Source organism: Elephas maximus, chromosome 13, assembly GCF_024166365.1.
Source record: "Elephas maximus indicus isolate mEleMax1 chromosome 13, mEleMax1 primary haplotype, whole genome shotgun sequence".
NCBI classification, from domain to species: domain Eukaryota; kingdom Metazoa; phylum Chordata; class Mammalia; order Proboscidea; family Elephantidae; genus Elephas; species Elephas maximus.
The window spans coordinates 52,205,019-52,229,665 of record NC_064831.1 but is presented as its reverse complement, the minus strand read 5'-3'; the positions used below and the strand labels follow the sequence as shown (position 1 = coordinate 52,229,665).

General features: G+C 37.3%; 1 protein-coding gene across 3 annotated transcripts in view; it reads left to right on the top strand.

The window, feature by feature from the left end:
• Positions 1-24,647, top strand: part of VPS13C (vacuolar protein sorting 13 homolog C) — a 187,333-nt gene that overhangs the window by 129,366 nt on the left and 33,320 nt on the right. For all 3 annotated transcript variants that reach the window (XM_049905874.1, XM_049905873.1, XM_049905872.1), the window contains 14 exons: positions 855-947; positions 5,764-6,129; positions 6,532-6,618; positions 7,964-8,119; positions 8,292-8,556; positions 9,123-9,283; positions 11,698-11,819; positions 12,349-12,643; positions 13,288-13,677; positions 15,510-15,614; positions 16,307-16,471; positions 18,247-18,375; positions 18,661-18,794; positions 20,599-20,725. In XM_049905874.1, the coding sequence (XP_049761831.1) occupies positions 855-947; positions 5,764-6,129; positions 6,532-6,618; positions 7,964-8,119; positions 8,292-8,556; positions 9,123-9,283; positions 11,698-11,819; positions 12,349-12,643; positions 13,288-13,677; positions 15,510-15,614; positions 16,307-16,471; positions 18,247-18,375; positions 18,661-18,794; positions 20,599-20,725 (2,595 nt within the window). The remainder of the gene's footprint in view (positions 1-854; positions 948-5,763; positions 6,130-6,531; positions 6,619-7,963; positions 8,120-8,291; positions 8,557-9,122; positions 9,284-11,697; positions 11,820-12,348; positions 12,644-13,287; positions 13,678-15,509; positions 15,615-16,306; positions 16,472-18,246; positions 18,376-18,660; positions 18,795-20,598; positions 20,726-24,647) is intronic.

The following is a 24,647-nucleotide window of genomic DNA, read 5'->3' as shown; positions in this document are numbered from 1 at the left end:
AAATTTGTACACACCGTGCTATGTACGCCTAGCTGCTCTTCCCCTAATGAGACAGCACACTCCTCCTTTCCACCCTGTGTTCCCCATATCCATTCAGCCAGCTCCTGTCCCCCTCTGCCTTCTAATCTCGCCTCCAGATGCAGTGTTATATTAAATTACATAAATTTGTGGGCAAAGTTTGCAAAAAGAAATGCAGTGCTTGGCTTAGTCTATACTTTATCGTGAAATATTATGTGGTAGGATCATCTCATGTTGTGTCACAGATGTCAATTAAAAGCTAATCAATTAATTAATTGAAAGCTCATCCTAACTTTTTTTTAGTTGCACCCTTCAGGTGCAAGGGTATTTTATTTACTTCTTTCATGATATATAAGAATATAGTGTTCATAGTTTATAATAAATTATTGAGTTTGAAGAATTGAAATTTATTCTAAGAAGGACCTTATATGATATTCAAGACCGACCTGCTGTTCACTGGAAACTGTTCATTTATCTACTTTTCATCATTTGGGGAGATTTCCTGAAGTGTATTTTATAGAAAGGCATCATTTAAAAAATATTTTAGCGAAAGGAAACATTTTAAATTGCTGATAGTAAGTATGCATCATTATTTAAAGATTTAGTATAGGTGAGTTAATCAGAACTGCTTAAAATTCTTTAACAGTGTTCACAGATTTACCATAGTTCAGAAGAGTACTCAAAAAAAAAAAGTCTGAGCTAATTTAATTTGCCTTTTCACTTTTAGTATCAGGTGAAGACCTCATGTTAAGTAAGACATGGTTCTTCTAGGTGTGTGTCACGCATGTAATGGATCTGTTACTAAGGAAATGTGGCCTTCATTCATTTGTTTCTAGATCTTACAACCCTGCTCTTTATTTATGGAAAAATGTGCCTGGGCTTCAGGGAAGCAAAATATAAATGTGACAGTTAAAGAATGTATAATTAAGGTTAGTATCTATTATATTCTTCGGGTGAAAATTAATTCTCGTTTTTCTAGCAATATTGTATATTTGCAGTATTCTGACATATCTTTCAATGTCTTTTTCATAACTCAAGTATGATGCTAGTCATCTTTTAAGTAATCACATACCTCTAACATTAATATCCTTTTTCTTTAGTGAAGTATTTGTTTCTATTTTCATTAAAAGGTTGGGGGAGGGCAGAGATGGGCTAGAAGGAGAGGGAGAAATGATGGGGAGATGAGATTGCTGCTGGTTTATTTGTAATAAGTTGTTTTAGGCCTTTATTTGATGTATAGTTTGATTGAATTTAATAATGATGTGATGAAATGTTTTATGTGGCTTATAAAATGTTTGTAATAATGACAGATGTACACTAGAAAAAAATTAAGATTTACTTTTTTAAAGATAAAGTATTAAAATGGGGGGAGGGAGCTCCTTCAATTTGTGTGCACTTCCTCTGAGGCACCAGCTTAGGTACTGGGGGATTGTCCTCCCATTTATTTGTGCGTAAATTTTTTTATTCATTAAGCAAACATTTGTTGAGCACTTACTATGTACAAATAACATCCTGTACAAGGCACTGGGAAACCATAGTTCTTGCTTTCAAAGAACTTTATAAGGAAATATGTGGGAGAAGAAAGGAAATCTGTGATTGCAGCTTTCAATGCCAGAGGCATGCACAAGGTACTGTAGGGATCACAGGCAAGGGGCCTCTAACTCAGACCAGGGCAGCAGAGAAAGCTGTCTGGAGGAGAGGCTGCTTAAACTGAATTATGAAGGTCTAGTGTTTTCAGAGTCCAATTGTTAGTTGAAGAGGGAGAGGAAAGGTTATCCAGACAGAACCAACAATATGCACAAGGGCAGAGGTGTGAAAAAATCCCTTAAGGACTTAGAAGGGTAGTTTGGATATGGTTGGAGAGAATGGTGTGGTAGAGGTGTAGGACCAGGGACACTAATTATAGGTAACATTATAAAGCAAGGAAATAAAAAGGATTCAGTTGACAGGTAAATTTGGGAAGCAATGCGTGCTAGATCTTCTCAGTATTTCTTTAACATATTAAGTAAGGATTGTGAGAAGTGAACAATAAAGGAATCTAATTTACTTGTTCTAATATTTCTTAATTTTGGGGGAACGCTGGCTAACTGATTGAATAGACATCAGGCCACAAAAAGCTTTGGGCACTGTTGATGTTGTTTTTAGGTGCCATTGAGTCGGTTCCCACTCATAGCGACCCCAAGTACAACAGAATGAAACACTGCCTAGTTGTGAGACATCCTCACAATCTGTGTTATGGTTGAGCCACTGTTGCAGCCACTGTGTCAGCCCATCTTGTTGAGGGTCCTCTTCTTTTTCCCTGACCCTCTACCAAGCATGATGTCCTTCTCCAGGGACCAGTCCCTCCTGATAACATGTCCAAAGTATGTGAAATGAAGTCCTACCGTCTGTCTTTGTTGTCTGTTGCTGCTTTAACAGAAACACCACAAGTGGCTGTAACAAAGAGAAATTTATTTTCCCACAGTCTAGTAGGCTAGAAGTCCAAATTGAGGGCATCAGTCCAGAGGAGGGCTTTCTGTCTTTGTCTGCTCTGGAGGAACATCCTTGCCGTCAGTCTTGCCCTGAACCAGGAGCTTCTCTGTGCAGGAACCCTGGGTCCAAAGGACACACTCTGCTCCTGGCACTGCTTTTTTGGTAGTATGAGGGTCCCATCTCTCTGCTCACTTCTCTTTCCTTTTATCTCTTGAGAGATAAAAGGTGGTGCAGGCCACTCCCCAGGGAAACTCCTTTTACACTGGATCAGGGATGGGACCAGCATAAGAGTATTATATCCCACCCTGATCCTCTTTAACATAATCTAATCTTGCCTCATTAATCACAGTCAGAGATTAGGATTTATAACCCAGGAAAATTATAACAATCACAAAATGGAGGACAACCACACAATACCGGAAATCAATGCCTAACCAAGTTGATACATGTATTTTTTGGGGGCACAATTCAGTCCATGACACCATCTTGGTTCTAAGGAGCAATCTGGGTATACTTCTTCTCTTCCGAGACAGATCTGTTCGTTCTTCTGGCACTCCATGATATAGTCAGTATTCTTTGCCAGCACCATAATTCAGAGGTACAATTCTGTATCAGTCTTCCTTATTCATTATCCAGCTTTTGCATGCATATGAGGCAATAGAATATACCAGGTTTGGGTCAGGTACATCTTAATCCTCAAAGTGACGTCTTTGCTTTTTAACACTTTAAAGAGGTCTTTTGAAGCAGATTTGGCCAGTGCAGTACTTCGTTTGATTTCTTGACTGCTGCTTCCGTGGGCATTGATTGTGGATCCACGTAAAATGAAATCCTTGACAACTTCAGTATTTTCTTCATTTTTCATAATGTTGCTTATTGGTGCAGTTGTGAGGATTTTTCTTTTTTTTTTTTTTTTATGTTGAGGTGTAATCCTTACTGAACATGGTAATCTTTGCCCTTCATCAGTATCTGCTTCAAATCCTCTTCACTTTCAACAAGCAAGGTTGTGTCATCTGCGTAACGCAGGTTGTTAATGAGTCTTCTTTCAATCTTGATGCCACATTCTTCTCTTATAGTCCAGCTTCTTGATTATTTGCTTAGCGTACTGATTAAATAGGTATGGTAAAAGGATACAGTCCTGATGCACACCTTTCCTGATGTTAAACCATGCAGTATCCCCTTGTTTTGTACGATTGACTACTTATTGGTCTATGTACAAGTTCCATATGAGCACAATTAAGTGTTCTGGAATTCCCATTCTTCGCAATGTTATCCATAATTTGTTATGATCCACACAGTTGAATGCCTTTGCATAGTCAGTAAAACACAGGTAAACATCTTTCTGGTATTCTCTGCTTTCAGCCAAGATCTAGCTGATATCAGCAATGATATCCCTCGTTCTACATCCTCTTCTGAATCTGGCTTGAAATTCTGGCAGCTCCCTGTTGATGTACTGTTGCAACTGTTTTTGAATATCTTCAGCATAATTTTACTTCTGTGTGATATTAATGATATTGTTCGATAATTTCTGCATTCAGCTGGGTCACCTTTCTTTGAAAATGCACAGAAATATGGATCTGTTCCAGTCGGTAGAGCAGGAAGCTGTCTTCAAAATTTCTTCATGTGAAGTGAGCACCTCCTATGCTGCATCTGTTTGTTGAAACATCTCAGCTGATATTTTGTCATTCCCTGGACCCTTGTTTTTCACCATTGCCTTCAGTGCAGCTTGGACTTCTTCCTTCGGAACCATTGGTTCTTGGTTATATGCTACCTTCTGAAATGGTTGAATGTTGACCATTTCTTTTTGGTGCAGTGACTGTGTATTCTTTCCATCTTCTTTTGCTGCTTCCTGCGTCATTTAGTATTTCCCTCATAGAATTCTTCAATATTGCAACCCAAGGCTTGAATTTTTTCTTCAGTTTTTCAGCTTAAGAATGCTGAGTGTGTTCTTTCCTTTTGGTTTTCTAACTCCAGGTCTTTGCACATGCCATTATAACACTTTGTCTTCTTGAGCCGCCCTCTGAAATCTTCTGTTCAGTTTTATGTCATCATTTTTTCCATTTGCATTCGCTACTCTGTGTTCAAGAGCAAGTTTCAAAGTCTCTTCTGACATCAATTTTGGCCTTTTCTTTCTTTTTAATGACCTCTTGCTTTCTTCATGGGGCCCTGGTGGCCCAGTGGTTAAGTGATAAGGCTGCTAACCAAAAGGTTGGCAGTTCACATCCACCAGCCGCTCCTTGGAAACCCTATGGGGCAGTTCTACTCTGTCCTCTAGGGTGGCTATGGGTTGAAATTGCCTCCACGGCAATGGGTTTGGTTTGGTTTTGGTTGCTTTCTTCATGTATGATATCCTTGATGTTATTCCACAACTTGTCTAGTCTTTAGTCATTAGTGTTCGGTGCGTCAAATGTATTCTTGAGATGGTCTCTAAATTCAGGTAGGCTATACTCATGGTTGTATTTTGGCTGTCATGGACTTGCTCTAATTTTCTTCAGCTTCAACTTAAACTTGCATATATACAGTTGATGGTCTGTTTCATAGTTGATGGTCTGTGCACTAAGCTAAGAGAATTTGAATATTATCCTGAAAGTTATAGGAAGCTGTTGAAGATTTTAAGCAAAGTCATGCCTTGCCCAGGTTTGGGTTTTAGAAAAATCATGCTGGTGACAGTGTGGAGAGTAGGCTGGGGAGTGGTGACTGGACATGGAAAACAACATCTGTGTAGAACTAAAGCACAGTGATAGGGATGAGGGAAGTGAGCAGATTCCAAGGTACTAAGAGGTAGAATTTGCAGATCTTGGGGTGAGTGGAGGGAGATCCATGGTGATTCCCAGGGTTCCCAACAGAAACTTTATTAGCTTGTCTTCACGAGACCTTTATAAAATGAATATATGTTTCTGTAAGAAAGGTGAAATCCATTTATGTATATCTTGGTGAGAATCACATACTTTGGTTCAGTTAATTGAGAATTGAAAAATTCGGTCACATCTCTACATTTTTCTGTTGATATAACATGATTTTGCCCCAAATCGATAATTTTAACTCAATAATATCGACTATTGGTATATAACATTTAGTTACTTAATTCCGGAATAACCTGGGCAGAAATCATTGTTATGGGGTTAGTTGACTTGACACATGATTTTGTGTGCTTTCCTTAGCCATGAATTTAATATATTTAAATTTTTAATTAGTTACTTTTTAACTTTTCTATTATATATTAATTCTTCTCATCTTGGCAGAATTGTAAAACTTTTTCTGCTTTCTTTTTTTAAGATTTCACCCATAATTCTTAATACTGTGATGACAGTCATGGCTGCTATGTCTCCAAAGACAAAAGAAGATGAATCCAAAGATACATCTAAGGAAATGGAAAATCTTTGGGGTGTCAAATCTATTAATGATTACAACTCCTGGTTTCTTGGTGTTGACACGGCAACAGAAATAACTGAAAATTTCAAAGACATAGAACATCCATTGATAGAGGAAAACTGTGCTGTTGTTGTGGAGTCAGTTCAGGTTACCTTGGAATGTGGCCTCGGACATCGAACTGTCCCTTTATTGTTGGCAGAGTCTAAGTTTTCAGGAATTATTAAAAACTGGAGTTCCCTAATGGCTGCTACTGCTGACATGACTCTAGAGGTATGACCATATCATTTAGTCCCTTCAGAGCCAGCTTCTCAGAAGTACAATTACAGAATTAAGATAATGAACTTTTTTTTGTTTGCTCATGGCTACAGCAGGTATACATGTATGAGTAGGCAATACACTGTCACCTTCAGTGTGTTAATGAATAGTATTATTTATTTGGTAATTATTTTTTAAAGATCCTTTTCATAATTTGTTTATGGCAATAAAGTAAGAGAGTAAAAGAAAATAAACTCTCTCTATATTCTCTGTGTCTTCAGGTGGGATTTGAAAATGGCCATTGGCATAGTTCCTTATTTACTTAGTTACTGAATTACTTATGATTTTTTTTCCTACTAGTTACAGAAATATCTTGTAGTTAAAATTGGAATATTCTCTATTTCCATGCTGTTCCAGGTACACTATTACAACGAGACCCATGCTGCCTGGGAGCCCCTGATTGAGAGAGTGGCCGGGAAAAGACAGTGGAATTTAAGGCTTGATGTAAGGAAACCATAAAATATCTTTGTATAGAATTATAGTAAATATGTTTATGAGTAATTTTCAGTTCAGTGATTGTCAAAGTGTTCTTCAGGAGGTAATTTTAGGGGGCCCATGAGGCCAAAACTCTTCATAATAATACTCAGACATTCACTCTTATTCTGTTATGAGCGTACAGTGGAGTTTTCCAGAGGACACCCGAGTGTGCAGTTGCAATAGATTGAATGCAGATGCAGATATGAGAATCCACTGTCTTTCCTTAAGCTAGATACAAAGGGCTTTATTTATAAATGCCTCTTCTCACAGTGTGTGTGCATGTATATATGTGTATAAAAGAATACTTATTTTTCATTAAAATGTTATTTCTGTTAAAATGTAATTGTTATTTTTAAATGAATATTTAAAATTTCCTTAGTTTTAGTTTCTAATATAGTAAGTACTGATAGATATAACCCACATAAATGAAGCTCTTTGGGATCCTCTATGATTTTTAAGAGTGTAAAGAGGTCTTAAGACCAACACCTTTGAGAACCTCTGTTCTAGTTCCTGAACTCTTTTGTGTTATCTCTTTACAGTACTTCTTGGGAACACTTTGGAATCCTGGGTATCGAATCACCCTTTTCTAGATTAACAGGAACGTGGATTACATTGTTAACAAATTGTCGCACCCATCTCTCTGGGACAGCCTTACTGAGGAGCCAGGCACTGCAATTGACTCAGCAGATTTTTAAAGACAGGAAGTCACTTAAACTTTCTGTCTTTAAAATAAAAGTAAAGTAGAAGTAATATTTCTGGCTTGGCTTCATTGGCATAGAGAGGCTAGCAAGGAGTGTTTTAGAAGGTTTTAAAAATGCTGTTGCAACAAAATCTCTGATAGAGGCTGATGGCTGGAGTTTGAAAGCTAATCATATCAGTTATTTATAGATGTTACCAGTAAATAGTAGAGGGAAAGAAACTGTTATTTCTGGATGGCACCTACAGTAAGAGTGATTTTAGATTTCAGAGTCACCTTAGATTGCTCATCAGTGCATAATCGCCCATTAGTCAGGCAACACTGGAGTAATAAGTATCCTCTGAGGAGTGCCCAAGAGACAGATATGGAGCTGACTTTGAGAAAATTGCTTGGTGCTTGTATGGCGTGACTCAAAACGTTGGCTCACGTATGAGCTATCCACTAAAAGAAAGTGCTGGTCTGTGCTAAACGAAGCACTGAATTTCTTCAGAAATTAGACTTTTGGGGAGTCGTGTGAAGTGGCCAGTTTAGATTAGGAGAATTTAACTCTGTTGAGAGTATTTTAATTTTATTACTAATTACCTAATAGATTTGTTATGTTATTTATCCTTATAGGTAAAGAAGAACCCAATCCAGGATAAAAGTTTGATGCCAGGAGATGACTTTATTTTTCTTCCCGAACCACAAATGGCAGTTCACGTTTCTTCAGGGGATACAATGAACATAACAATATCCAAAAGTTGCCTTAATGTTTTCAACAATTTGGCAAAAGTATGTTTGGTTCTTGCTTGGAATATTTCAAGTGGAATTTAAAAATGAAAACATGTAGGGGCTTTTTGCTTGTCGTTAAAACCAGTTTAAAAAAATATGTAGTCATGGTTTAATTTTTGAGAAGAACGTGCATTTTGCAGGAATTTCATTGTGGTGTTGTGTTCCCTTCCAGGGTTTTTCAGAGGGCACTGCTTCTACCTTTGACTACTCTTTAAAAGACAGGGCTCCTTTCACAGTCAAAAATGCTGTAGGTGTTCCCATTAAGGTGCAGCCCAATCCTAATCTTAGAATCATGGGCTCCCCTGAGAAAAGTGATATTTATGATGTTGATGCCGGTCAGAGCTTGGAATTGGAATATGCCAGTGTGGAACCCTTACATCAAGGGAAACTATCTATATTGAGCCGTCAAGAAAGCTCCTTTTTCACGCTAACCTTTGGTATGCTATATTTTTTATTTTAAGGGCATCTTTGAAATTGTTGATATGGGCTTATTTTTGATAGATAAACTCTGTAAAAAATATTTTGCCACAGATACCTTGGGTGAAAATATTTCTAAAGGCTTGGAACAGTTGATAAACCCTTGGGAAGATTTCGCTTGATTAATTTAAGAAGTACCTTAGAAAACTAGATTATTTCTGTACCCTTGAATAATAATGTATTATGCTTCAGGAAGGATTCAGACGTCCTAAAATATTGACAGTAATTATTACCATTACAGCAGAAAGGAGATTATTGCTATATAGTTAGGAGAATAAGAAATGATTATGTTTGCTTTAATACATTAAAAACGTCAAGAAAAATTGTTCTGGGACAAAAATTTCATAGTAACAATTGGTTTTCCCTTTAACTTTCTGTGTCTTAGAAAAGCATTTAATGTAGTGATTATTTCTAGTTATGAGGAAGAATACTTTTATTCGTTTGAGGTGCCAGTGATTATCCTGCCCTAGAGAAATATAGGTGAATTAATTTTTGGAATTCTTCTCACTTATACACTTTGCCTTAGTGCCTCATGGATATACAGAAGTTGCCAATGTTCCTGTTGTGAGACCTGGGCGGCGGTTGTATAATGTACGGAATCCCAGTGCCAGTTATTCTGACTCAGTATTAGTGCAGATTGATGCAGCCGAAGGGAATAAAGTGATTACCCTTCGCTCTCCTCTACAGGTAATGCTTTAAAGTTGTCTGTGTCCCTTTACTATGTGAAGAAATATTCAATCTTTCAGCTGAATATTTATGAGATATAGTAAAACTGTATTAAGCCAGTACCGATTATTCAGAAATAATAGATTGAAATGGCCATTATTCCCTAGCCAACTTGCTTTTTTAATATTCTTTATTTTAAATGTCTGATAAACCAGCCTTGGTAATTTAAAGCCCATTTTTGTTGTGTCCTGGGTTTAGAAGTAATGCAGGGTTATTTTGTATTCCTTTAAAGATTCACAACTGAGGAATATTATAGTTGGTTGCTGAATAGGGTAACATTTCTATTCTTTTTGTATTCCATTTGGAATTGTAATTTCCAAGTATGTGTGAAAGAATAATGGAACGGATTTACTCCCCTAAAAAACTTTTTTTTCAGCATCTTAATCTGTATAAATATTTTCTTTTCTGTTTTTAAGACTTTATCCACCTCTCTTTTTCTGTGTGTTTATTACACTTCTCAGTGTATAGTTAGCAAAGAACATTCCCTCCTACCTATAACATTATTAGATAAGAAAGAAAAGATTTCAGATTTTGGCCAGATTTGTCTCTTAGTTTGCCATTAGTCCCAAGAGATAGCACACTTGTTATGGATTGAATTGTGTCCCCTCAAAATTTGTGTCAACTTGGCTAGGCCTTGACTTCCAGTATTGTGTGATTGTCTACCATTTTGTCATCTGATGTGATTTTCCTATGGTTTGTAAATCCTACCTTTACAGTGTTAATAAGGCAGGATTAGAGGCAGTTATGTTAACCAGGCAGGACTCAATCCACAAGATTAGGTTGTATCTTGAGTCAGTATCTTTTGAGATATAAAAGAGAGAAGTGAGCAGAGAGACAGGGGACCTCATGCCACCAACAAGAAGAGCAGGAGCTCATGCCTTCTTTGGACCCGGGGTCCCTATGCTGAGAAACTCCTAGAGCAGGGAAAGATTGATGACAAGAACCTTCCCCCCAGAGCTGACAGAGAGAGAAAGCCTTTCCCTGGAGCTGGTGCTCTGAATTTGGACTTCTAGCCTCCTAGACTGTGAGAGAATAAATTTTTGTGTTAAGCCATCCACTTGCGGTATTTCTGTTATAGCAGCAGTAGATAACTAAGATGGCACTGTGTGTGGTCAAGAAACGAGGGTTGCACTACTTTTCTTCATATTGCCTTTCCTATCCTTTACTGTTTAGTTGTATGGTTGTTGAGAGAAGGTCGTAATGGAGAAAATATTCTGGCTGAGATCTTCAGAGATTAATATGTATTTGAAATATAGACTAACATTAAACATTGGCATTTTTTTATTGTACTTTAGATAGTTTACAAAGTACACTAGTTTCTCATTAAACAATTAGTACACATATTGTTTTGTGACATTGGTTGTGAATCCCACAGCATATCAACACTCTCCCCTTCTCGACCTTGAGTTCCCCATTTCCAGCTTTCCTGTCCTCTCCTGCCTTCCAGTCCGTGCCCTTGGGCTGGTGTGCCCATTTAGTCTTGTTTTGTTTTATGGGCCTGTCTAAACTTTGGCTGAAGAGTAAACCTCAGGAGTGGCTTCATTCGTGAGCTATAAGGGTGTCTGGCGCCATACTCTTGGGGTTTCTCTAGTCTCTGTCAGATCAGTAAGTCTGGTCTTTTTTATTTTATTTTATTTTTTGTGAGTTAGAATTTCATTCTACATGTTCTCCAGCTCTGTCCAGGACCCTCTATTGTGATCCCTGTCAGAGCAGTTGGTGGTGGCAGTCAGGCACTGACTAGTTATGCTGGACTCACTCAAGTCTGGAGGAAGCTGCGGTAGTTGTGGTCCGTTAGTCCTTTGGACTAATCTTTCCCTTGTGTCTTTGGTTTTCTTCCTTCTCCCTTGCTGCAGACGGGCTGAGATCAGTGGAGCATCTTAGATGGTTGCTCACAAGCTTTTAAGACTCTAGATGCTACTTACAAAGCAGAATATAGGACATTTCCTTTATAAACTATGCTGTGCCAGTTGAGCTGGATGTTCCCTGAGACCATGGTCACCACAGCCCTCAGCCCAGCTAAATTTGGTCCCTCAGGGAGTTTGAATGTGTCTGTGGAACTTCTATGACCTTGCCTTATACTAGTTGTGCTGGCTTCCCCAGTATCGTGTTCTGTCTTACCCTTCACCAAAGTTACCACTTGTGCATTTAATAAACATCAGCATTTAATATACAGAGCATGTGAATATCCTAATAATTTTTGACTGCCACTTAAATATCAGTTTTAACATATGGAGCGTTTAAATATCCTAAAAGTTTTCAGTTGCCAGTGAAAATGTCTTATAATATTGGGTTTGAAATTTTTTATGTCTAAAAGTAATTGTATACAATTCACAGAGTTTTTAATTTAACAGTTTATGTGTCTTTTTGTCCAACAGATTAAAAACCATTTCTGTATTGCATTTATCATCTATAAGTTTGTTAAGAATGTTAAGCTGTTGGAGCGCATTGGAGTAGCCAGACCTGAAGAAGAGTTCCATGTTCCTTTAGATTCATATAGGTAGATACTTCCTTCAATATACTATGCTTTAAAAGTTCATAAAATATATTTTTAATTTTATGCCTTGGGGATCTATATTTTTGGGAAAAATCCCTTATGTTTTTATTATTGGAAGATTTGTAAAAACCTCTTTTAAGACGTGTGTGTGTATATATATATAGTTCATTTTTATATGGGGAAATGCATTCACATTACTGTCATTGAATCTACTAGATTAAAATTTCTTATTGTATATTTGATGTTTCAGAATTTTTAGCTGCCTGTTTTTGTTAGATTACCTTTGTATTTGAAATGACGTTTTTAAAGTTGTCATTGTCTACAGGTGCTTTCTTTCTTTTTTTCTAGAAAGTTACTCCGTGAATTAGCTGTGTGATCTCGGGACAGCTCTTTTAGCCTTTCTTAGCCTTGGTTTCTTCATCTGTAGAGGCAGGAATAATAATACCTACCTTGCAGAGCTATCAGGAATCTTTCATTCGATCCTTTTTCTTAAGATAAAAACTTATTTCCACTCTATCCTCTTTTCCTGTAGATGCCAATTGTTTATTCAGCCAGCTGGAGTCTTAGAACATCAGTACAGAACATCCACCACTTACATTTCCTGGAAGGAGGAGCTTCACAGGAGCAGGGAAGTCAGGTGCCTGCTGCAGTGTCCGTCAACGGAAGTTAACTTCTTACCTCTCATCGTGAATGCGGTTGCTGTTCCTGATGAGTTAAGCTATCTCTCTACCCACGGGGAAGACTGGGATCCAGCATACGTTATTCATCTGTATCCGCCCCTTACTCTGCGGAACCTTCTTCCATATTCTCTAAGATATTTACTGGAGGTGTGTCTCTTACATTTTGGTTGACTGGAAATTATTTTATTTCTTTATCTGACAGTGAGCCATCCCTGAATTGTGGTGACTAAAATTAATTAAATGAACTAAATGGTATTCATACAAGAGAAGCTTTCAGTAAGGAAGCCTGATTCATTATTTTGTCTATCATACAGTTTAAAAATACTAGGCCTTATTTAGATGGCTTGTCAGAATAGTTTGACATCGCTTTCCTTATCCCACTCATATGGAAACCCGTAGCACGGTAATGTGAGTAGATGATGAAGTGAAGCCCAGGCATTTAAGTGGCTCATTTAATGGTCTAGCACTAACAAGCAACAGCTAAGGTTTCTGAATCCAGCCTTTGATTCTTGGTGTAAATCTTTTTTTTTTTCCTCAAAACTTGGCCTACTAATGGCTAAAAGACAATTTCTGTCTGCGACTATGGTGTGTACTGTTTTCTTTTTAGTCTTAGTGATTATTGACATTTATAATATGTAAACATTTAAACATGGTACTTCGTTGAAGATTTGGCAGGTAACTTACATCTAGTAGATTATTTAGTGTTTCTGTAAAATATGGATCTTGCTATTTCAGAGGTTTTATAAAAATTGCTGAGCTGACTCAGTGTTTGTTTTTTTGTTCATTTTTAGGGAACAGCAGAAACCCATGAGCTAGCAGAAGGCAGTGTTGCTGAGGTTCTCCATTCGAGAATCGGTGGAGAGATAATGGAACTAGTCTTGGTGAAATACCAGGGCAAAAATTGGAATGGACATTTCCGCATAAGTGATTCATTGCCTGAGTTTTTTCTCGTGTGTTTTTCTTCTGACACCGCAGAAGTGATGGCACTTGACTTGTCAGTACACGTCAGGCGCGTTGGCAGCCGGATGGTGCTGTCTGTCTTCAGCCCCTACTGGCTGATCAACAAGACCTCTCGGGTTCTCCAGTATCGCGCAGAAGATATCCATGTGAAACATCCAGCTGATTTCAGGGATATTATTTTATTCTCTTTCAAGAAAAAGAACATTTTTAGTAAAAATAAGGTGTGTTTTTATTAATGTAACAAGTTAAAATAAATTCCTAATCTGGGAACTTGGGACTTATTTGTCTTTCCACGCTCTCCTGCTTGCTGTGTGCTGTTGGTATGGGTTCAGTTCAAGGGGACTTGTGAGTAATGTGCAGTTCCGTGGGGTGTTAGGACCTAACAGCAGATTCCTGAGGCTGAGACCCTTTTTTCCAGTACCCCTAGAGTTACTCTCGTTTTGATGTAGTATCAGATAGAAGCCCTGGCGGCACGTTAGTTAAGCCCTTGGCTGCTAACTGACAGGTTGACTTTTTGGGAGAAATACCTGGCGATCTGCTTCCGTAGATATTACAGCCGAGAAAACCCCAAGGGGCAGTTCTACTCTGTCACATTGGGTTGGCATGGGTCAGAATCAACTCAGTGGCACCCAACAATGACAACAACCTGTGATGAAATGGCATCTCAGAAGATGCAGCAGTTAAATTTGGCTTATATTACTTGAGTTCTTCCTATGTATGAAGCAGTAAGCCAGGCATTTGGCAGACAGGCCTGATGCCTAAACCTGGCCCTTCATATTCTGGTCCCTCTTACCGCTCCAGACTCCTGTCTTGGTATTCACATCTATCGGACGTGTTCTCCTTGAGGCCTTTGTATTGGCTGCCCTTTTGCTCCTCCTCTTTCCTCGTCTTCTTCACCTTCCCTGGTTACCTGCTGTCCATTTTTTGGCATTCCCCTCAGGCCTAACGTGTAAAGATTTTCTAACCGTCTGAAGTAGGACTAGGCATTCCATCCATGCTTTTTTAGTGCAGCAATTCTCAACCTTCAGTGTGTGTTATTGCCGGGCCCTGCCTCAGGAGTTTGATTCAGTAGGTATAAGGAGGGCCTGAGAATTTGCATTTCTAACAAATTCCCAGATGATGCAGATGCTGCTGGTCTTGGGACCACACTCTGAGAACCATCCTCTTAGAGTATTGAGTAACATGTGGTGTTGTAATTATCTGTCTGTGTGTCAGGCCCTGGTTGTCCTCAGGTTTCTACAATCTAGTTGCGTGGATAGGAGAGAGGTTAATATAGGTGTGCAGTTAGGTCTCTGCTGTACGCTTTCTCTAAATCCCGGAGCCGGAAGTAAACTTGTAACCTTCATAACATTTTGTATCTCTTGTATGGCTCTTGAGCCTTGCATCATAATTATTTGTATACATTTCCTATCTTTCTGTTTAGTTGGAGACTCACTGTTTCCAGTTGTGAACTGTGTCCCATCATCTTGTATTCTGTTATGATGCCTTTCATGTAGCATCTGCTGAATAATGTTAATTAAATACAGAAATTCTGGGTTGCTAAAACCTTAATAATTTGTTAACTCTGTATCACAAATCTAAACACTGGAAAATAGCATGTTGCATTATGATTCTTTTTAAAACAACAGAAGGTCCTATTGGTATACATCTTTAAATTAACTGTACTCATTGCATAGGTTGGTGTTCTCATAGCACAGTGGCTAATAGCTCAGCTGCTAACCAAAAGGTCAGTGGTTCGAATCTATCAGCCACTCCTCGGAAGCCCTATGGGGTGGGGGGGGGGGGGTTCTACTCTGTCCTATAGGGTCGCTGTGAGTCAGAATCAACTCGACAGCCACGGGTTATTGCATAGGTGAACGGGAAAGTCAGAGCTTGCTATTGTATTGTCCCCTAGGAAAAAAAAAAAAAAGTCCCCTAGAGTCCCTGTTTTTTGTGGGTCTGTTATCCATTTGCAGTGTCTTTTTTCTGTGTCCTTTGATATTATAGTTTCTTGGTGGTCTAGCAACTTTCCATCAAATCAAATTAATATGATGTTATGTATTCTCTGGTGTAGGTACAGTTAAAAATCTCAACTAGTGCCTGGTCCAGTGGTTTCTCATTGGATACTGTAGGAAGTTATGGATGTGTGAAGTGTCCTGCCAACAATATGGAATACCTGGTAAGGTTCTGCTGCTTATGTGCCTCTGACCCCATTCACCTTTTCCACGGTTCAGTAAACCAGACGGCTCCTAGGGGTATGGAAATTTGAATTCAGCGTCTTATGTTGAGGACTCTTTACGAATTTCTATAGCCACTAGTACCAAAGCAAAACTTGAATTTGTCAAAATTTAAATCCATCTGAGTAACTTAGTAAATATTCAGAGTATACTGGAATCCTGCTTGTATTCCACAATTCCCCGCCCAATGTTTCTTAAATCTTAAATTTGACTACTGTGAATATTTGAGTAGTCTGATGCCAGTTACCCTGTTTTATTACTGCTTTGAAATTTTCATTTTATTGATAACAGATAATAAAGTCACAAAAGTTATCCTCATACTAATTGTAAAGCAATATATGCTTGGAATGCTTAAAAGTATACTAGATAACTCTGTCATTGCAAGTGTTTATTAAAGTTGTTGAATGATATTTCTTGAATTGATTTCTGATAGAATCCAACTAAAGAGCCAAGTTTTTTTCTCTTACTAAGAAGATAATCAGTAGTGGATTATGGCTTATAGAAGTTACTTTATTTAAAAATTCTTATTTTAAAATACCTTAAAAAGTCTGTGTGTGCCTGAGGGTAGCATATATTTCAACTTAGCTGAATAAAGTACTGGAAAATGGTAAACTTGTTTGCTTCCTTTCCACAGGTTGGTGTTAGCATCAAAATGAGCAGTTTTAATCTTTCTCGAATAGTGACTCTTACTCCCTTTTGTACCATTGCCAACAAGTCATCGTTAGAACTAGAAGTCAGTGAGATTGTACCTGATGGCTCAATACCAACTAATAAATGGAACTATATTGGCTCTTCAGAGGTAAAATTTTCCTTTATCATAAGTAGATCCTAAAATTTATAAATAAATATAGACATATAATTAAGAATTATATAGGTCTTCAGGATACTCTGCTATCAGATTTATTTGTTAAAATATGACAGCCAGCTTTGACAGAGTTTTTTTTTTTTTTTTCTCCATATCATAAGCATATGTTTAAAAAAAATAAAGAACATTGTTGATGACCTTTACCACTAGTCCAGTCTAGCTGGTCGACACTCATTTTCTAAGTTCTTCCTGTATGTATATAATGTGGACACATACTGTCAGAAGTACGTACTCTATAGTATAGCAATGGGCTCAAGCATAGCAGTGATCGTGAGGATGGCACAGGACCGGGCAGTGTTTCCTTCAGTTGCATAAAGGGTCGCTATGAGTTGGCACTGACTTGACGGCACCTAACAACATGACAACATTGGCTCTATAGCCAGGGTAATGTCTCTATTCAAGAGCTTATAATCTTGTTGGAAAGCTAATACATGGAGAAAAAGGTAGTATATGCTAAGTTATAGCTGATTATAGAATTCCCGAATAGTTGAGCTGAAAGTTTCCTTGAAAATGACATAAAATTCAATCCCCTGGCTTTATAGAGAAGGAAACCGAGTCTTAGGGTTTTCCAAGATCAGTAAAGTCATTGGGAGTTGAGATCATTGTGGTCTAGATCAACAGGAAAAGTTTCACAGGAGAGGTGAAATTTGAACTTTCAGGTTCTATAGGATTTGAGGAGGTGGAGAGAATCAAGGAGAGAGTGGGGAGGACAGATGCGAGGAGAAGCATTAGTGTTCAATTTTTCTGAGTTTTCATCTAAACTAGCTGAATTTTAGGATGGAGTCATTCTTCTGTATCTCTGGGGGAAAAAAAAAAGGTTCTACAGTTTTTTTGTTTTTTTAAATACTTAACAAAAGTCTCAAAAGGAAGGATTCCAATTACAATGTAAACAGATTTAGAGCTCTAAGAGGCATAATCTTTCCAAGGCATTTAGAATGATCGCCGTAGACTTGGCAACAAATAAATGCAAATTATCTTTATATATTCGATGTGGGTTTGGTAACAGTAGTATTTTTTATTCAGAAATACACTTTACCTAGTGTTCTACAACAGAAGGATATTTTGTCCTACATTAGTAACTAAAGTGTGTCTGATACTGTATGTAATTAGAACACTTTCACATGTTACATCATTTTGATCTTCACAATTCTTTAAGCTTACCGTTATGCCCATTTTACAGATCAGAAAACTGAGGCTCAGTGAGGTATGTGATTTGATTAGATCAAAGCACTGGGAAGGTAGGATCAGGACTTGCAGCCAGGTCTGTGGTCTTCTCTCCTCTATCTTATGTTGTCTTTCTGGTTTACCTAGGATAAGATACTCTGTGAGAGAATTCATAGTAAATTCATGAATTAAAATGGGGTGTGTGCAAAAGCAAATGTTACTAAGATTATAGTTTTTAAATATTCAAGATATTTGAAGTATCCCTAATCAAAATACTCTTCAGTTTCTCGTACTGTAATTGTTTCATAAGTACATATAGACTAATACAGCAGTATTCTGATGAAGTTTCTTTGATTTCATGAACAGTTATTATATTGTCAGTAATCTTAATATAGGATGTGGGGAGACTATTTTTAAAAATTTAGTAATAACTGAGTCAAGATTAGATTTAGAATTGAAAACTTAGTTTGCCAGTCCCCTAGTTTTTTTTTTTTTTTTTATTTATGCCATGGTATTTTTTTAAGTTTAATTTTTTATATTTCCAGTGCCTTCCATTTTGGCCTGAAAATTTGTCAGGCAAACTTTGCGTGAGAGTGGTAGGCTGTGTAGGATCCTCCAGGCCGTTCTATTACAACCGACAGGATAATGGCACTTTATTGAGCTTAGAAGATCTGGTAAGCTTTAATATTTTAAAACAAAATGTTTGTGATTTTTAAAATTTACTTTAAAATACCTTATTAAACCATGCTTATAAGATGTAATGGTAATTATTTGAAGGTGCTGCTTTATCAATATATAATGCCATATATTTTTGTAAGAGATCAGAGCAAGTTTGCTTTTCAGTAAGAACTTAAGAAAACAAAGCTTTAGTATCTGCATAACTGATCCAAAATCCAAATTTAAGTGCGAGTTAAACCAATAGCTTGAGCAACTTTTTGTTTTTTCTTTTCCTACAATAGAGTGGTGGTATCTTGGTAGATGTAAACACTGCTGACCATTCAACTGTCATCACCTTTTCTGATTACCACGAGGGGTCTGCACCTGCCCTGATAATAAACCACACACCGTGGGACATCCTCACATACAAACAGAGGTATGAGAGGAAGGGTGAATGGAAAGTGTGATTTGCTTTAGTGGTCTGCAATCCCTCCTAGGAAATAGTTGGGGCCAGATGTGTTAGACAGATGTTTTCAGAGTTTAGAAAGGTGATATGGAGCACATGCTGTTGATTGCTAATACCTTCCAGCAGGTTTCGAGACAGCCTGTAATCTAACACATTAATGTTTCTGCAGCAAAATTTATGAATATTCCCATCAAATGGGATAAATAAAAACCGATAATAGTCTCATATCAGTTCAGACATGATCAAATTACTTTGGGCACCAAACTTACAGAAAAATCTTTGAACTTTTAGAGTTTTAGAATGCAAATAAGAGATTGTGACCCTGTTTTAGCATTATCTTTGTAATCTGGTCATTCTCAGTGAACCTCTCCCTATAAATCTGTACCTTGTTTTTTTGGTTAGGGATAGTAAATGATTAAAAGAGAGAGCAGTAAGTCGATAGTGGTGTTGGATCTGTCCGTCATATAGGCTGATAGGGATTTAGTTGTTCTTGCCTGTGTTGTCATTTGACTTGGATAATGTCATTACAGGCAGTCCCTGAGTTATGAACGAGAGTACAGGTTGTGTGTGAGTCGGATGTTCGTAACACAGGGATTGCCTGCATTTAATGGTGAAACAGATAATGTCATTACAGGCAGTCCCTGAGTTATGAACGAGAGTGCAAGCTGTGCGTGAGTCGGATGTTCATAACACAGGGGTTGTATGTATTTAATGGTGTAACAGAAAATTTTAGGCCCTTAAACTATAAAAATATATAATATTTCATGTATATTCCATATATAGATATGTGTCTACATCTATACATATATATAAAGAGAGAGAGATAAATATCCCTGGTGGCACAATGGTTAAGCACTTGGCAGCTAACCGAAAGGTCAGTGGTTCGAACCCTCCAGCGACTTCATGGGAGAGAAGAAGACCTGGCCATCTGCTCCCATGGGATTAGAGCCTAAGAAGCCCTAAGGGGCAGTTCTACTCTGTCCTGTAGTGTCACTATGAGTTGTAATCGACTCGACGGCACACAACGACAATAATATACATGTATAGACACACACAGATACAATAATTCCTTGTAGGTTTTCCTATTCTTAACTCTCATGGTTTGAATCCAGCGAAAGAGATTTAGAAGCACAGATCAGGATTAAAGCCTGATTGGGTAACTTTTTTTTTCCCCCTCTGGAAAAAAGTTTTTTGTGTTACATGGATTAGTACTTCCTAAGCTTTAATGATCAATTTTAAGATATCCTGGGAATCTTGTTAAGATGCAGATTCTGATTCAGTGGGTCTTGGGTGGAGCTCAAGACCTTGCATTTCCGGCATGTTCCTAGCTGATGCTGATGCTGTTGGCCCATAGACCACACTTTGTATAGCAACAGTATGCAGTTGTTTTTATTTGGGGTGAGGCCCGTAATATTTCTTATGTATTTCATTTGATGAAAAACCTTAAATTTTAGCACTGAGTGAAGTTTTTCTGCTACTAAAGACACTTATTATTCACAGCCTTTTCTACAGGTGATCTTTGATGTACCAATATGTTTACCTTAATGAATTCTATTGGTGTTATCCTGCCTAGATCAAAGTATACTTTAGAAAGGGTAATATTTTTTTTCCTCACACTTCAATTAGTTTACTAGACATTTTAGGGTATTTACTTTTAGGCAGAGTTGTGTGTTTTATTAATTCAGACCATTTCATTCCTGTTTTCAATAAACTACAGGTCTGGGTTTTTCAACGTCAAGATATTTTAATCTTCTTTCTGTCTATTGTGTTACAGTGGGTCACAGGAAGAAATGGAATTGCTGCCAAAACAAGTTAGACTTTTTGCCTGGGCGGATCCTACTGGTACCAGAAAACTTACGTGGAGATATGCAGCAAAAATCGGGGAACAGGATCTGTTGAAGGTAACATGTGATGTGAATGGGTGCTGTATAAGTAGTCGGATGGTGAGGGAGATAGACAAGATGGTTGAACTAAAAGTGCATTGGAAACATCTTCAGCATAAGTTAATTTTGGACTTTAGTTTGCAAATAATTCATACCAATACTTCATTTTAGATCAATCTAAATGATTTATTTATAATTAAAAAAAATAGCTCCACCTTGTCCAAATAAAGACTAGTAAAGCACCTTTTTGTTTATCTTTTTTGTAAAGGAAAGAATTTTAAGGCTAAATGAAAAACAACTTTATTTTGAACATATGTATTTCACTGCTGGCTGTGAGATTTTCAGGTGTGTTTTCTCAAGTAGTGCTATATGTTTTATTAATTAAAGGAGTCTGACAGTATGCAAATGACCTCATCAGAAATTCAGTGTAGTATTTATTGAAGCAATTTGTAGGTAGCTAAATTGATCAAGTTGTTATTTCTTAGACTCAGACTTTGGATGGGCTGTACTGTTAAGCACGGGCCACTTAACAGTATTCTGAAAACTGTACCGAAAACATTTGTGACATGAGGGTTTTCTAACTTAAAAATGAAGAAGTACTCTTCTGTATAACCATTCTACCAAACAAATAATATAAAATGATTTTAGGATCTTTAGAAAATAGGGAAAATAAAATCACTACATATATATTTAAGGCGCCCTGGTGGCACAATGGCTAAGCACTCTGCTGCTAACGAAAAGGTCCACAGTTTGAATCCCACAGCTGCTTTGTGGGAGAAAAGACCTGACTATCTCCTGTCATAAAGATTTCAGCCTAGGAAACCCTGCGGGACAGTTCTGCTCTGTCCTGTGGGGTCACTACAAGTTGGAATTGATTCAACAGCACACAATGACAATAACAACTTATATACTTAAAAGATATGGCCAGCGGTGTTCTTAGAAGTAAATTTATTGTTTGCATTATATAAAAAGAATGAAAATTAAAGAATTGGGCAGTCAATTTAAGAGGTTAGAACTAGAACTACAGAAAACCTAATAAAATCAGGAAGATGGAGGTGATTAAAATAAAAAGGAGGAATAAATTAATTAGAAAAAAGTAGGACAAATAAAAACCTGGTTCTTAAAACCCATGTACATACGTACAGATAATAAACTAGACAAACGTCTGGGAGTCTAGTCGGGTAAAGGGGAAACAGAAAGGAATTATAGTAATAGGTACTGTTTATGGATCATCCACTTTTAGCTAGGCAGGCATATTCTGTCCTTTATTAGTACTGTGATGTAGATACTCTTAATAGCCCCATTTCATAGATGAAGACACTGAGGCTTAGAGTCAAAAACAGGGCTGAAAACCAGTTAGATCTGAACTCCAAAGCCTGTGTTCCTAATCAGATACCAAGGAGATGAAGTCGTTACAGGAGTATGCTTACACAGCTGTGTGCTAATACATTCTAACAGTCTATGAAATAGGTAATGTTCTGACGCAATATAAACCGCCACATTTCATTGAAGAAATTAATAACAACCATTAAAAAAAAAAAAGCCTTCAAGATTTTGCATCTAGGCTGTGTTCCTGGTTAGTACTTTCACTTTTCAAATTGCTGCATAAATTGCTCTAAAACATAGAAGATGGAAAGTTTCCTGGTTCATTTTATGAATCTAAAATCTAATTATCCAAAAAAATAATAATAAGAAAAAATAAAGACTAAGAGGACTGTGTAAAAAGACTAAATGAAATATTAGAACTTGAAATTCAACCAAATCATACACCATAAACAAGTAAGGATTTTCCCATAAACTTAATTACTATTAATAAAAAAACCATGAAAACAGTAGTCTCAGTGAGAAGTAAACAAGACAATCCTAAAAGTTCTCAGAAAGGAGTACAGAAAAATCAATACCAGTTCCCGATTTTTAAAGATTTTTAGAATTGCAGCTTGAGAGAAAGTTTGTTTATTTAGTTGGAGGAAGTGAAGACAGATCATTTCTTCATAACAGATTATGACTTTCAAGTCACTTTTCAAGTGACTTTCTGGTTTAAATTAGGAGCAAAGTGGTAATTATTACTCATTTAATATTTTTATCTGTACACTAACATATGAAGCATAAATAAGGGGTTACTTATTTGAAAAAAAATAACAATCATTATTTGTGGCCATAAGATTATGTACCTACAAAAATGGCTAATATTTATTCAGTGCTTACTATGTTCCAGGCTGACGTCCCTGGGCCGTGCAAATGGTTAAGTGCTTGGCTGCTAACCGAAAGGTTGGCGGTTCAAGTCCATCTAGAGGTGCCTTGGAAGAAAGGCCTGACAGTCTACTCCCGAAAAGTCAGCCATTGAATGTATCCTGTGGAGCATGGTTCTACTCTGACAACACACAGGCTTGCTGTGAGTCAGAATTGATTCAACAGCAGCTGGTTGCTTACGTTCCAGGCACCGTGCTTTATGCGCGTCCTCTCATTTAATTCTTATAATAATCCTGTGAGTAGGTTATTGTTATCTCCATCTGCGGTTGAGGAAACAAAGGCACAGTAAGTGATGAGGAAATAGAAGAGCTAAGTTTCCAGCCCAGACAGTCTGACTCCAGAGCACTGTGTTTCCCCACCCCGTTCTCCTGCCTCCTTAGGTAGCCTGCACTGGGGATGTAGAGTAAACACGAACCCTGACATCTGTCTAACGAGAGGTGCAGTCAGCAGGCTTCAGAGAGAAGCTGAGGACAGGCAGAAGTATCCAAATAATGCAAAGCAAAAATAGTAGGCTGAAGCTTAGGAAATAGCCATTTTTCTCAGAAAAATAGTTAAATATTAGACATTTCATATATCTAATCCTAATAATAGGAAATAAAACTGCACGTAAAAGATGAGCCTAATTATGTCAAACTACATATGTATTTGGAAAAGTAATACTGGAAGGAATTAGATACTAAAAGTTAATGGTGGCTATTTATGGATTATGGGGTAATGGGTGAGTTTTATTCCTTCTTTGTACTTTTCTCTATGTCTCAAACTTTCTGCAATAAGGTTACATTACTTTTACAATCAGAAGAAACAGAAACATACGTATTTTGGTCCTCGCTGTATAATATCCTTCATTTGACAGTTCTTCAATGTTTTTAGAGAGAATGCCTGCCTTAAATCTTTGCTTAAATATAAAATGTCTTAGTTTCCTTGGTTTGTTTATCCTGTGACTGATTTTTCCAGACTCTTCTACTTTGTGTCCGTAGATAACTTTAAGAGCCTTAAGGGCAAGACCATGTCATACTGTAATTTATTCCCAGCATTTAACATGGTGCCTAGCACACAGTAGGGACTTATACTGCTGGTTAAAATGAACTGTTGCTATATTTATGTTGAGCCCAGAATGAACAGTAACCATTATCTTAATCTCTGAAAACACCGCCAAATCAGTCCCCAAATTTTTAAGTGCTGTAGGAAACCTTTAGCTGTGAGCATTATTAGTGAAACTTAGTACAAACTGATCACCATCGTTTGACTATTTGGCAGTGTGATTTACATAAATATTTGCCATTTTATAAATTATTAAAACATAAAAGTAAACTAGATCAGTTTTGCCTGAAATTACTTTTCTTGTTAACGTCTGAATCATGCTGTTCTCCAGCTTGGAGACAAGTAAGCATCGTATGGCGTTGGTGCCAGTGAAGGATACTCTTGTTCCTGCAGAATGCCCTTTGAGCACTAACTAGGTGACTCAAACTAAGGTATAAAGAAAATAAATGCTATTAATCTGTTACTGTTTGAAAAAAATTAGTATGTATAAAATAGATTATGGTTTTACTTAATTTACGTCACTTCGATGTTAAGAGTTACAGAGTTTATTGTCATGTCTTTTCAACTTTTCTGATTTTTCTCTCTGTAGTTCAACTTTATGTAATAAAAACTTGATGCTTGTGGGTTTAATGAAAAGTTATTTTTTCCC